This window comes from Mizuhopecten yessoensis, unplaced genomic scaffold, assembly GCF_002113885.1.
Source record: "Mizuhopecten yessoensis strain PY_sf001 unplaced genomic scaffold, ASM211388v2 scaffold7283, whole genome shotgun sequence".
NCBI classification, from domain to species: Eukaryota; Metazoa; Mollusca; class Bivalvia; order Pectinida; family Pectinidae; genus Mizuhopecten; species Mizuhopecten yessoensis.
Window position 1 is genome coordinate 706,529 of NW_018406970.1, and position 14,865 is coordinate 721,393.

A 14,865-nucleotide genomic window follows, 5' to 3' on the forward strand; every position below is an offset into this window, starting at 1 on the left:
TATTGGTAGGGTAAGCATCAGTAAAAATATTCATTTATTTTCACCATGGCACCAACTTCATTTACTACTTTAGGGTGGTCGGGTTGTGCAGTGGATAGCGCACTTGTCTTTCACCAAGACGGCCGGGGTACGATTCCCCGATTGTACGTGAAAATGTATGGGGTCACCTGCTCGACCACTTGGGTTTTCTCCGGGTACTCCGGTTTCCTCCAACACTTAGACCCCCTGAGCTCTAACATCCGGGCTAACACGAGTGATTAATATAAGTCGACATAGCTTGTTTCACAGTTGTTGTAAAAATAGATAAAAGTTGTTTTTTTTTCACTTTCTCCCGGCTTCGATCCTTGACACTCGTCGCTATTTCTGAATGTGCATTCTGTGAAATGTGAAAAAGTGACCCCGAAGGAATCCTACCCGAGAGAAACTTTTCATGGTAGAACTAAGAGAAAATGGTACTTCTATGTGTTACTTTTCAATGGCTATGGGTCATTTTTCTACGGGTTCCCGGGTAAGATTTCTACATAGATTTTGTACCCCGGATAGGTTTTCTACGCAGGTAATTTGTTCACGTTACACCCGCTACCGCTAATTAACGAATGACAACCTTGGTTGGAGATGACAACAGAAACGCTTACATTTACCTGTGTGATTTATAGACACAAACTACGACTATTCGATTTCTGTTTGGCTGATACCTGCTTTGATGAACTTTGAATAATGGCGAGTACGTAACCTCGAAATACCTGCAGGCTTTACCCTCGAATATTACGTTTTAAAATTCCGTCTTTGCGTATTGCAGAGTTATCTGCTCTTGGGAGCAGGTATTGATTGTTACGTCACTTGTTTGTGAGGGGAACGTCATCAATTTTTGAGAAAACAACGTAATTTTCTCGCACAAACCAATGACGTAACAATCAATACCTGCTCCCAAGATCTAGAGAAGATAACTCTGCAATACGCAAAGACGGAATTGGCCAGGAGTGGAGAGAAATAAACAACAAAAAATCTGCATCGGCTCCACATTCAACATTTACACGGCAAAGACTAGACGAAGCAACAGGTCATACACAGGTGCGAGAATCTGATACAAATTCAGGAATGATATGATTCACTCATATTAGAACATAAAGGAAAGTGTTGTAAGTTAAAAGTCGGGATTCAAACAGAATTTGGCAATCAACAATGGCAGAGGGCTGATACTCCCGTAACAAAATAGAAAAAAGGAAGATATGACCGTCAGAGGTCGACCTAGATGACCAAACAAATTACAAGGATATGTTGGGAGGGGGGTNGGGGGGAGGGGGCATAAAACTTCTGGACAAAGTAAAAGACACAAAATATGTTCATGTTAAAGTACAACACACTACATCAACATCAGCGTGAAACAACCAAATAAAATATGAGAGAAACTCAAAACCAGAAAGGAGAATGGAGAAAATGTAAGGATCAGAGGTGATGACATAACAGTTGTCAAATAATTCAAGGGCCAACCAGAAAAAAAAGGAAATTTAAAGCAGCTAAGAGCCTTAATATAGGCAAATACGAAATCACTAGCGACCAGTAGGAGTATCACAAGCAAGGCAGAAACAGACCAAAAAAAAAACCCAAAACACTGTCCTACTGGGCTGTTGGGTAGATATTGTAATAGGCCGAGTGAGCGAGAACGGAGACATGTTCATAGAAAAGACACAGTTATAAATGGAATTAAATTTAGCCATGATAATGAGGTCGGGCATGGATAACCAAGAAATAAACAACGACATAGAAAAGACAATGATAGTAGACCTCACTGAAAGCATCCTCTAGGAGGCACGTTTTACTAAGTAAACATCATAAACATTCGGAAGGCAGACACTATATATCAGTCATTTATACAAATGCCGATAGTTCGACCCATGAACAAGCGCAGGGAAATTGGATTAATTGTAGCGAATAAAAAAACGTCCATAATAGCCACAACTGAAGAACTAAAAAAAAACTACAGGAGACCGACAAAGTGGGGAGTTAGAAATAGATGATATGATCAATTTACTAATTCATTAAATGTAACTATATAAAGGGGGAGATGGAATCATATATGTAAAAGATTCTCAGAGCCGTAAATAAATTACTTAGTGCGAGATGAAACAGCAAAAAGCAAAAACCTATGCTAACTGAATGCATACATATTATATTTATAAGTACTGATAACTCAAATCAACTATGGGCCCTATTCAATAATATATACATGTATATATATATATAAGGAAACCATCCATCTACTGATACTGGGAGATTTCAACTTTAATATGAAATCCCAGAGGGATCTTGGCGCCCAACATCGTTGCATCTTCATTAGTTCTATATGTCAGTTCGATCTTTTCTCTTATCTGTTTGATCGAGTCATGTAAACAGCAAGTGCACCTTGAAGTAACTTCATTTTGATCTAAGCTTCATACTGCTTTTTATAAAACACGAACAACCTTTAAAATGACTTTGTCGTTTCGCATATATACTAGTACAGTATTCAGACTCAATGTGAAAGAAATATAACCGATCATTTCAATATAATATATATGTTATGTATGACTGTATGAGAAAGATTTGTTAAATACTTCCTGGGAAATATTGATAATTTATTATTCTAGATATGTCAAAATCCAAGATGACCGCCTGCGACCATCTTCTTTTTGCAATCAGTCGCATTTTAATCCATGCACACTTACAGACCGAAATTTAAGAAATATGTCAAAATCCAAGATGGCTGCCTGGTAGCCATGTTGTTTATTCAGATCAGTCTACATACGAAGCATATAGATACTTATGTTTCAATCTATTTTTTACGATCTGACTATAAGTTTTATGACTTTAAGTATTTTTTAAAAGGATATGGGTGTATGTTGAAAGGGCTATATGGTAATGAGACTAAACAAGTGCTGGAGAAATCACCCGAGGAAATTCAACCTGACCCATCATTTTGGTATTAAGAGTGGATCAATTCATTCCAGTACCCAACTTCGCGAGCCAAGGGTGTTCAATACGATACTCTAATAGGAGAGTATCGTATTGAACACCCTTGGCTCGCGAAGTTGTCCAGTACATGATTGTGTTTTTTTTTTATGTCAAACTTAAATTTACAATGCAATCTCAACCCTATTTTTATCTACACGTGATGGGAACAAACGAGTGGAATTGTTTTAAAATTTAAATCACAAGACATTTCTACACTGCTACATGTATTATAAACGATGCATCACCACAAGCTTGAACTAGCTTTCAGCGATGCCACATCAGCGATTTTAAAAGCTACTGAGAAAGCAAAGGTGTTAATAAGTTATTTGTATCGATATCTTAGAGGTCGGGCAGTTGTTAAAATGCATGGTGGTTCACTATGTTGAGACTTAGCATATCACCTATTTTTATTTTATTTGGGAGCCATTAAAACGTAAAAAGACCAACCCGACTACGTGGGTAAGCAGACGACGGGAAGATCAATCGGGGACCAATACAGGGGGCCTGTTCGTTTATGCGGAACAACCGGTTTGACCGTTTATAAATGTAACAATTTCAGGTATAAATTCTGGCGGACCTGCAAATGTGTATGCAGGCCTTGCAAGGCTTTCTCAAGGCTCGCCTGAAAGCAGCATCAGATTACTAGGTCCGACCTTGTTTAATAACCGAACAACAGTGGTCCGATCGGTTTGACCGTTTAAACGAAAACGGCCCTGGTATTTCTCGTTTACGGAAAGTGCCGACGGTTTCCGATTGCGGGAAGATGTAGAGTGTTTTTAAACCTTTTTCCTAAACAAAATGATTGTTTTGCGCTTTCGGCATGTATCTGTAATCGCTGACTTTCCAATCAATCTGTACACATTTCACGAGGTTGTTCTTAGTTTTGTATGTTATAAGCGACCGTAGCTTTTCAGTGTTGTAAGCGATGTTTATTGGCGTCTCGTGATCATTACGAAAACATAACAGAAGTTGTCATCAAACAAGATGGGCCTCCCTTTTGTAACTGTGTTCATTCTCGTTACGGCTGTTGGTGCGAAAGTCTATGAGTTTGAGTTCAACTCAAACAAAAGGGTCTCATTCAACAGAAAACCAGCTTGCCTTGATGACTCGTTCAGAAAGGGGATACTACCAGTAAGGTAAATACCAGCCAAGTCATGATCATATGATGTTATGTCACAAGTATATAAAAGTGGGCGTCACGTACAGTGACTCCTATATTCATATGTCTTCCGCCTAATAGTAAAATGGGATTTGTCCATGTTGTCCGGGGTCTGAAAAAACTAACTATGTTGAAAAATGATGCGGCGGAGAAAGCTTAAGTTGATCTCCGCTCCATGATAAACTTTTTGATTAGTGTTGGGAATAACTTGTAAATTTATACTCGGTCATCACTTCCAATAATAGTGACTGATGATATATTAATGATCGATCAAATTGAACTTAAATTCAATCATTTTTTTTTTCCGAAATCTACTTTCACTTTCGTTTCCGGGGAAAACCCGACGTTGGAGAATTTCGCTAATAACGCACAACATTCATACAAAAACAATACGTTTGTTGATAGAACTTTATATTTATTGAAAAATTGGTATTTGGAAATGAAATTGATGATGTTTGCAATGTCCATTAAATATGTTGTGACAGCTGCATCTCGTATTCAGAAATCCTGTGATGGATTGGCATTCACCTGATGACACTCCGTCAAACCACGGAATTAGATTTATTTGTAAGATAGCCCACACGTTTTATTTATATCCAGCTAAGGAGGAACAATACCTTCCAAACGTTTGATTCAGTAGCCCCTAGATGATCATAGAGTTTAATCTCCGGAATGTCCTGAGACTGAGCAATGCAGCATTTCCATTAAAACACAAGTTCTGATTGGTTGCCAGGTGGACCAGCTCGCGGTCTGTGGTAAAACCAACAACTATCCGAGTTATTTTTTTGTTATATACTTAAATTAGTCAAACTATAATCGATCATGGAAAACAAGGATTGATTAACGGATTTTCAGAAACAAACAACCAGACGTCGACTAAATCGATAAATCAGAACAACATTATTTTTGATATATCAGTTACTTCGGTCTGAATGAAACTCACACTTGATTTTGAAAATCCAGGCCCTTATCATTTCTTGGTGACCGACAACAGTTTGGGAAGTCATTGTTGTAATCATTTAATGAAGTTGAAGACAACAACAGTGATTAACTTGTTCTAAAAGTCATCAAACTGTATAGTACATGTACATTTAGCTGTGAATTGTATTCATAAATAAGGATGAATTTGAGCTGATGCTTAATTAGCAATAATTCAAAGTCTGTTTTTGTTTTACTTCTAGGACATATCCCAGACCCCATGAGTACCTAGACATGAATGACCTGCCTAAGGCCTGGGACTGGCGTAATATAAATGGCACCAACTTCTGTAGTACGACTCGTAATCAGCATATTCCTCAATGTAAGTAATTATATGTATATATCATTTCATATGATATGAGCAGGGGGTAACATTTGTAACAGGATGGGAAAATGTACAGCCAGGCAGAAATTTGTTGATAAGCTAGTACTATGGTTATATATAATCAGACAAATAATATGTACTATTTCATATTAATCTCTTTACTAAAGTATGTACAAAATCATATACATTGTGACTGTCCCATTGGACAAGTAAATACTATATATATGATGTTTGGTACCAGACGATGGAACATTAGCCTTGAATTGCTGTAAGCTATCTACTATAAAATGCATTAATTGATCGTCATTGGTAGATTGTGGTTCTTGCTGGGGTATGGGATCTACAAGTGCCATTGCTGATCGTATTAACATAAAACGGAAGGGAGCCTGGCCGTCCTCTTATCTCTCCGTACAACATGTTATTGACTGTGCTGGTGCTGGCTCATGTGACGGGGGTGATGACCTGCCAGTGTACGCCTACGCCAACAAGCATGGCATCCCAGATGAGACATGCAACAACTACCAAGCGAAAAATCAAGGTATGACTCATGTTTCTTCTGGACCTGACCACAGACATATAAAAAATATATATACATTTTGACAGGTAGATGTCTGGTGTGGGGCCAGAGTGCACTACTATATTAAAATTGTGGAATTTTGGTGTCGGAGCCGGAGGAAACTCTAGCTAAACTCATGTCATATACTATATGACTTTTCACATTTATACATTTAGGATAAAATGTCCCACCCCATTGTACAGAATTTGGTGTAAAAGCCAGAGGCTTGTCAAAATTATTAACACAAACTGTGCATGTGTACCCAAGTCAGTGTTGAGGCTTTATGGCCTTCTGGCGCAGAGAGAATTAAGAGTGTACCCAAGTATATAGGATACATTGCTTTATTACAAGATTACATTGTACCTATGATTGATTTCTTTCATTGCTTAATAGTTTGTTTGACCAACTTGTGTAGCGACAATTTTGTGGCAAAGTATCAACTGTTTTAATACTGAAGAGTTATCTTTACCAATCGAAAGAGCGCATGTCAACATAGATTCTTCGAAAAAGATTAAAATGACGTCAAATGTGATGCTGCATGACATCATGATTGACATCATCCCATTGTCTTTGCATTGTGATGTCATGCCCATGGTAGATAGTTCTATTTTACACGGCTTTCCATTATAGGATAACTATATCTTACAAGGCTGAAGAATTGTAAGATTACAAGCAAGCTTAAGGCTGGCTTTGAAAGAATGTATTCTCCAAGAGGCCCAAAACTTAGTTATGACATGTATATTAAACAATATCAACCAGTACTGTAGGCTAAAACTTAGGTATGACACATGTCACACTTATGTAATACATTTGTTGACCTTTTTGTAATATAAGTGTAACAGGAGCAGAAACATTCACGGCCAGACAGGGTTCGAACCCGCGACCCTCCAAACTCTAGACAGACATTCTATCAACTGAGCTACGTGGTCCTTGATGATCGACCCAGCTCAGTTCTGCTACATTCCTCCCTCCTTTAACAACGTCTTCTACCCCGAAGACACACAAGACCCTATACTACCTTCTGTGGGTATTTTTTGTTGGGTGCCAAATGTAACAGGAGTGATAAAATTCATGGCCAGACCGAGGTTTGAACCCAGAACCCTCAGAACTCCAGAGGTACTTTCTTCTAATTAATCTAGTTTTGCTACATAAGGAAACATGCTTGATTCCTGGTGTTTCCCCGAGCTGAAGTGAAACATGATTAGTTTCACCTTTTTTATCTTTCCTTATAAAAAAGGGCAATAAAGATTTCATAATACTGAAATGGAAAAAATAAGACAACAGAGTAAAGATGATTAGATTGATGCACCATTGTTGTCGTCTGCTTCAGTCACTTAGAACTCAGGTGTGATGCCTCTTGCCCATTTTTTTAGAGGCTACAAATAAGGGAGAAGATATATATATGACTGGGAAAACTTAAGTGCATTATAGGGCAATGCAATATTATTTTTCCATGTCATGTGATCAATATCATCCAATTAGACAAACTATTACATAGATACTAAGCTATAATTTAATATGTATACAATATTGACAAACAAGAGAAAAAATAGTATGATGCATATTACACAATATAGACAACAAAAAACTTATTGAATTTGCTCATGGCCCATCAAAAGTCTTGCAGGGTCATAAGCAAATTCCATATATATAATTTTGTTTATACCAACTCAACTGAAGAACAAATAATTACAGAGAGCTTGCATTGATGTGGATTGCCTTTGAGAAGTGAAAAGGAATCCTTGTTTATTTTCATTTATTTGATGTATTTGTTTGTTTTTGTATATTTAAAGAATGTAATACATTCAATGCCTGCGGGACATGCACAACCTTTGGACAATGTAGTCAGCTAAAGAACTACACTCTATGGAGAGTGGGGGACTATGGTTCTGTTATAGGCAGGGACAAAATGATGGCAGAGATTTACCAAAATGGACCCATAAGGTAAGTATATACCTTGTATGTACTTGTAAGCATAATACTGAAACACAAATTATGAGGTAAGCAAATTATGATACAGTTAAACTTCCATATCTCTTGATGTGTCAAACTTACAGCAAAGTCCAAATTTCCCCCCTTGTATATGACACTTCTGATATTCCTTCTATCAACCCAGACTGTTATAAGTCTTATTTCTCTCTGTTTTAAATTGTAATCAAGGTCCAATCATTATGAAAATGAAAGCATTGAAAATTTCATCTAATAAATTGAAGTAAAACAATTACCAAGGTATGGGAAGATTGAAATGGCCTGCGGTAACAATAGCACATTTAACATGGAAACTACAGAGAATAAATACATGTAAAAAATATTTGTCTGATTGTTTAGATCCAATGTTTTTCAATTTCATATTAAATTTCTTGCTTCGTGTTCCCTCTCTTCACAATCACATTCGGTCTTATGCAGTTTATACAGGATCTCAAAGGTGTTAAAAGTTTAAAATTTGTGAGCAGAAGTCTCCAATATATTACTTTAATGGTTAGTTTGCTACTGATTTGATTACTTTTACACTGGAAGTATAAAAGTGACTGAGAGAGAGAGAAGAAAGTGACTGAGAGAGAGAAGAGAGTGACTGAGAGAGAGAAGAAAGTGACTGAGAGAGAGAAGAGAAGAGAGTGACTGAGAAAGAGAAGAGAGTGACTGAGAGAGAGAGAAGAAAGTGACTGAGAAAGAGAAGAAAGTGACTGAGAGAGAGAGAAGAGAGTGACAGAGAGAGAGAGAGAAGAGAGTGACTGAGAGAGAGAGAGAGAAGAAAGTGACTGAGAGAGAGAGAAGAGAGTGAGAGAGAGAGAGAGAGAGAGAAGAGAGTGACAGAGAGAGAGAGAGAGAGAGAAGAAAGTCACTAAGAGAGAAAAGAAAGTGACTGAGAGAAAAGAAAGTGACTGAGAGAGAGAGAAGAAAGTGACTGAGAAAGAGAGAAGAAAGTGACTGAGAGAAAGAAGAGAATGACTGAGAAGGAGAGAAGAAAGTGACTGAGAGAGAGAAGAGAGTGACTGAGAGAGAGAAGAAAGTGACTAAGAGGAAGAGAAGAAAGTGACAGAGAGAGAAGAGAGTGACTGAGAGAGAGAAGAAAGTGACTGAGAGAGAGAGAAGAAAGTGACAGAGAGAGAAGAGAGTGATTGAGAGAGAGAAGAGAGTGACTGAGAGAGAGAGAAGAAAGTGACAGAGAGAAGAGAGTGACTGAGAGAAAGAAGAAAGTGACTGAGAGAGAGAAGAGAGTGACAGAGAGAGAGAGAAGAAAGTGACAGAGAGAGAAGAAAGTGACTGAGAGAGAAAAGAAAGTGACTGAGAGAAAATAAAGTGACTGAGAGGAAGAGAAGAAAGTGACTGAGAAAGAGAGAAGAAAGTGACTGAGAGAGAGAGAAGAGAGTGACTGAGAGAGAGAGAAGAAAGTGACTGAGAGAGAGAAGAGAGTGACTGAGAGAGAGCAGAAAGTGACTGAGAGAGAGAAGAGAGTGACAGAGAGAGAGAGAGAAGAAAGTGACTGAGAGAGAGAAGAAAGTGACTGAGAGAGAGAGAAGAAAGACAGACAGATACATAGTTTATTAATGTAGTGTACAGTAGTTATATAATGGACAGACAGACAGACAGACAGACAGATCATTGTTCGGAGAACGCAGAGAGATACAGACAGAGGGGGACACAGATATATAGGTTATATAATTGTAAATTATGAGACAGCTGAGGGATAAAGAATTTATGAAATGTACATGTAAGTTATGAGACAGAGGGATAAAGAATTTATAAAATGTACATGTAGGTAATGACACAGAGGGATATAGTATTTATAAAATGTACATGTAAGTTATGAACTGAACTGAGAAACTGATTTCCTTGAAATAGAGACTTATACAGCTAATTTTGTCTATAGACGATGATGAAATTAATATCCTGAACAAGAGAGTGTTATACAATATAATGTTATGCCTTTGCTCTGTTTCAGCTGTGGTGTTATGGCAACTGATACCTTAGAGGCCTACACAGGTGGTATTTTCAAGGAAAAGCATTTATTGCCAATGGTGAGTGTAAGAGTTTTTTCTGCAGCCATTTTGGGGCTGAAATTTTGCCCAATTCTCAAGGGAAAATAATGCTATCATTTCCAAAAACCTCCAAAAATTCCAAATCTCACAAAAAATACCAAAAAAAAATTGTTTTCAGATGATAATGCAACAGGAACACCTAAAATAGAATAATCTTTCATAAATAAGGATGTTTTAGTCTTTTAAATGGTACGTTGCAGACAAAATCATAATAGTCTTTTAAATGGTACTTTGCAGACAAAATCATAATTTGATGAAATTCTGAATGTTTTCAATTTTTAGCTCGCATGGCTTGAAGGACCATGCTGAGCGTATGTCATACTGTGGTGTCCGTTATATGTCTGTCATCAACACTTTATTTCTTCAATCATACTTTTTCTGAAATGTGGGTTGGAAATTAACCAACATTGACTAGTCAGAAGCATTCTTAGGTGTAGTGGAGATCCCAAATTGTACAAATTGAGAAAAATGTCTTCAAGTGCTGGTGGGGAATTAAAAGCTGTTCCTTAATTGAAGCCTTAGGGCTCATCTGTAGGGCTGAGGGGTGAGACCAAAAATGAGTTTATAACTTGGAAATGGTTGAGATCCCCACCCTATAACCACATATACTATTGCTGAGTATAAAGACTTGAATACTCATATGCTACCAGGTTAGCTCAGGGGTCTGGCCCCACCCCTGAAGATATAGTCCCTGGGTCATACCTTGAAATGATTGATATTCCCTTATCATAACTATATATGCATTAGGAGACGAAAACAATCATGACATTTGAATTTACCCTTTTTGATGAACCCCCACGCCTTACTTCCTTGGTCAATATTTGAGAACCCCCCACTATAAACATGTATGCAATTGATGAGTACAAAGAGATAAATAAAGTTATGTTCCAAAGATGGTCCCAGAGTCTTTCTTCATCCTTAGCTTGAAGACATATAGTCCATGGGACACAACTTGTATATGGTTGTGATCCCTGTCCCTAAACCATTTAACCCTTTCTGGGCATAGAGAGACAAACAAAACCATATTAGAATTGACCCTAGGGACTAAGCCCCAGGGTCATAGCATGGAAACCATTTAAATCCCCGCCCTATGCCTATTTAGTTAAAAGTTGAGCATAAAGAGACAAATACACCAGGATTGACCCCACAGTTGGTGAACAATATTTTGAACCAGCTGAGATCCAACGCCTTTATCAAATAATTATACAATTGCTGGGCGTGAACAATCTTATACAGATAACAGATATGCTAACAGAATTGACTTCTGGGTCAGCCCCACCCCTGGAAACTTAAATCCCTGGGTCAAAACAGGGAAATGGTTAAGAACCGCTCCCCATAATCAGACATATGGCATTGCTGGACATGAACGTGAAGAGATTAACACAGTCATGCTACCAGAAGTAGCCATGGGGACTTGCAAATAGTCCCAGCTGGGTTAAAGAATGGAAACATTTAAGATCCCCCTCCTATAAGAAACAATATAGGATTTGGATACAGATACATGCTACCATAATTGGCTCTGAGGACTGGTTCTAACCCTGAGATTATATTTGTTATTCATACTGGTTAATAGAGTATTGACATATTTCTGTGATCCACTATGGATGCAGACACAAGGGTGAGGACCATTTAATCCCTGATGAATGCCAGCTGACTAGGCCTGAAAGCTTGGACATCGAGTGACTGTTGCTGTTTATTTTGTAATGTTCCCCGTTAGAATTTTGTGATGGACTTTTATAGGATTGTTGAATTTTTGGCCATAATCGCTTAACTCATTCACCCCTGAAATTTTATATTGGACTATTCCAACCTTTGCACTGGAAGAGTTAAAATGTGTCTTCAGGGGTGAATGAGTTAAGTATCCAGGTGATACACTGGACTTCTGGGCCTCTTGTCAGAGTTAGTGGTGCATATGGTAAACATCTATACAAAAAAGGTGTTAATTTCTGATAAATATCCTCAGATTAATTTGATTGATACCCACCAGTTCTTTGCTGTAGTGTGTTATGAGTAAGTGACATATTTTGACAGTGATGTTTATGTTAATACGACAGGTGAACCACATCATATCTGTAGCAGGATGGGGAGTAGACGAGGCCACCAACACCGAGTTCTGGATAGTGAGGAACTCCTGGGGGGAGCCATGGGTAAGTAGCATCTCATCTAGCCAAACTCTCTAAACTAGTAGAGATAGACATGGACGAATGAAGCATCTGACTTAGCCAAACTCTCTAAACTAGTAGAGATTAGTCTTTGATGTATGTGTCTTATTACTTAGCTATAAATACATCTCCAAACATGTAGCGATTAGACATTATGCACATATTGCATCAATTAGCCACACTTTCTCTAAATATGTATAGATCAAATGTTGATGTATGTGGCATTTTACTTAGCAACACTTCTACACTTGTAGGAATTACACATGCATATACAATGTGTTTAACTTTAGCCACAATTCCTCGTCATAATCATAAACATGTAGAGATTAAACATTGATGTACATAGCATATCACTTAGCCACACTTCCTTAACACATTAAGAGATAAAAAATCCATCAATTATTGCTTCAATTAGCCATCTTTAATTTCCTCTAACTGTAAGCATGTAGAGGTTAGATGTTAATGTATTTGGTATGTTATTTAGCCAAACTTCCTATAAACATGTAAAAATTATACATGATGTACATATCTTATTTAGCCACACTTCCTTTAAACATGTAAAAATTATACATGATGTACATATCTCACTTAGCCACACTTGCTCTTCCCATGTAGAGATTTGATGTGGATGTACACCGTGTATCACTTAGCAATACTTCCTGTAAGCATATCACTGAAAAGGTTCATCGAGTCTTTTTTATATGCTTTGTAAAAACGATGTTCTCATCCAGACAGTTTCTCTGACATTCTGCCAGCTTTAATTGGTCACTGTCTAATAAGAACATTGTTTTACATAGCAGTGACTCGATGAAATTTGCACATATACCTGTAAGCATGCAGGAATGGGGCTTGGATATACACTGAGTAATTTAGCTTCTTAATTTACAGGGACTAGATATGAATAAATGTAGTATAGATCTCATTTAGCCATACCTTCTCTGTCTTGCTATTCATTGTGTTTCATTGGTACAGCTAGCTACCTACATATGAGAATGTTTGACAATAAATTTAAATGCTAGCACAGAATAATTCTCTTCATTAAAAACAAATGGATAAATAAAAACAAAATGTGTTTTTCTTGCAGGGGGAGCATGGCTGGTTCCGTATTGTCACCAGTAGATACATGAACGGCAAAGGGGACGAATACAACCTGGCTATAGAGTCACGCTGTAGCTTTGGTGATGTCATTGTCCCAAAAAGCTACTTACCATAATGATGAAAGCGAAACTTCAAACAAACACCCATTATATTAAACCTGATTACACCTTGTGTATGAAGCTTCAAAGACAATAAAAAAACTGAAGTCTGCAATTTAAACCTTTGTGTACATATAACAAAATGCTGGCTTAAGTATTCCTGCATATTTTTTAACGTAATGCCAACTTATTTTTATTGTTACACTAAATTTGTAATTGAATGTAAGAAAGCAAGCCACAGCAGGCATCTATGCAAACTATTTGTATTTTAATTTCTAGCTGTTTGTAGCAAATCTTGCATAATGTTTGATGCAGTCATTGTTAAAGATATATATTAAGGGGTCTGGATGAGATAAAGAGATCTGTGATTTTTTGTAGTCATTCCAATTTGTATTGCATTTACATGTATACTGTAATCTGTTGCAATATTGAAGGTGCTCATTACTGAGCAACGCTATGTGATATGTGTGCAGTTTAGTAAATAGTATACATGAAGAGTGGGTGATATCATGTTTAAATGAATAACGGTCAATGTCAGTTACGTTATAAAATTATTATTGAAAGGAATTTTTCCTTACCTTGTAGATTAATAGAATCTTCCCCTACCTTGAGGGTGTGACAGGGAAATCTCCAACCCGAAGGGTAATGTTTTTTGGTTGTCTTGCCTCGAGTTAGACAACCAAAAAAATCACCCCAGGGGTTGGTGATTACTCTGTTACACCCTCAAGGTAGGGGATGATTATTGTTCTCCCATCCTATTATTTCAGTCACAACTCCACCGACAGCAGTCTGCCATGTTTGTAAACAAAAACACATGTGGGGTATGCATATCGTCATCCTCTTTTGATGACGTCACAATTACCGATGACACATTTTAATGACGTCACAATTGAACACATGCTGATTGACACGAGGCTATCTCCCCCTAGGGGGTGACAAGCTGATCTTTCCTGGCTAAAACGGGAGACACACCTGTGAAGGGTTGAAGAAATGATAAACTTTGATCAGTTTCTGCTGTCAGAAATGTTTCATAAATTCACTGTGTATTTTGACTCCTACAGGTAGGCTATATTTTTGAGATATTAACGAAACAGTTTCTACAAAATTCAAATTTGGTTTTAGATATATAACAGCAAGCCATTTGATATGTGCAAATCAATAAGGTGTCTGGCTTCTTAATGGCTTTGTGTACATCCCTTGTTTCACATCAAATCAACATTTCCATACATATCATAAACTGCAATGGATATTTGAAGTTGCGACAAGAATAAGACAGATATCACATACGTTCTTCTCTCGTTACTTGATAAAACAGCATACTACACAAACTACATGTATGGAGGAAAGAGATGAGTTATCTCCCCTTGAACACTGATCGGCATGGTTTCTATACACCATTAAGTCCTGGAAGATCACTCACGACCCCTTGGAACATCCTTTCAATCTACCCATGCTATC

At 37.5% G+C, this 14,865-nt stretch overlaps 1 protein-coding gene across 1 annotated transcript; it reads left to right on the forward strand.

The window, feature by feature from the left end:
- The first annotated feature begins 3,889 nt into the window (after positions 1-3,889).
- On the forward strand, positions 3,890-14,066 carry LOC110453406 (cathepsin Z-like). Its single transcript, XM_021502334.1, has 7 exons — positions 3,890-4,127; positions 5,332-5,450; positions 5,767-5,991; positions 7,803-7,953; positions 9,953-10,028; positions 12,104-12,196; positions 13,296-14,066. The coding sequence occupies exons 1-7, from the start codon at positions 3,976-3,978 to the stop codon at positions 13,422-13,424; spliced, it is 945 nt and encodes a 314-aa protein (XP_021358009.1). The 5' UTR covers positions 3,890-3,975; the 3' UTR covers positions 13,425-14,066.
- The last annotated feature ends 799 nt before the right edge of the window (positions 14,067-14,865 follow it).

Excerpts from the sequence above, each read along its gene's own strand:
- LOC110453406 (XM_021502334.1), top strand. The coding sequence starts at position 3,976 with ATGGGCCTCCCTTTTGTAACTGTGTTCATTCTCGTTACGGCTGTTGGT. Across the intron at positions 7,954-9,952 it reads TACCAAAATGGACCCATAAG|CTGTGGTGTTATGGCAACTG; the intron begins GTAAGTATATAC and ends GCTCTGTTTCAG. Across the intron at positions 12,197-13,295 it reads ACTCCTGGGGGGAGCCATGG|GGGGAGCATGGCTGGTTCCG; the intron begins GTAAGTAGCATC and ends TTTTTCTTGCAG.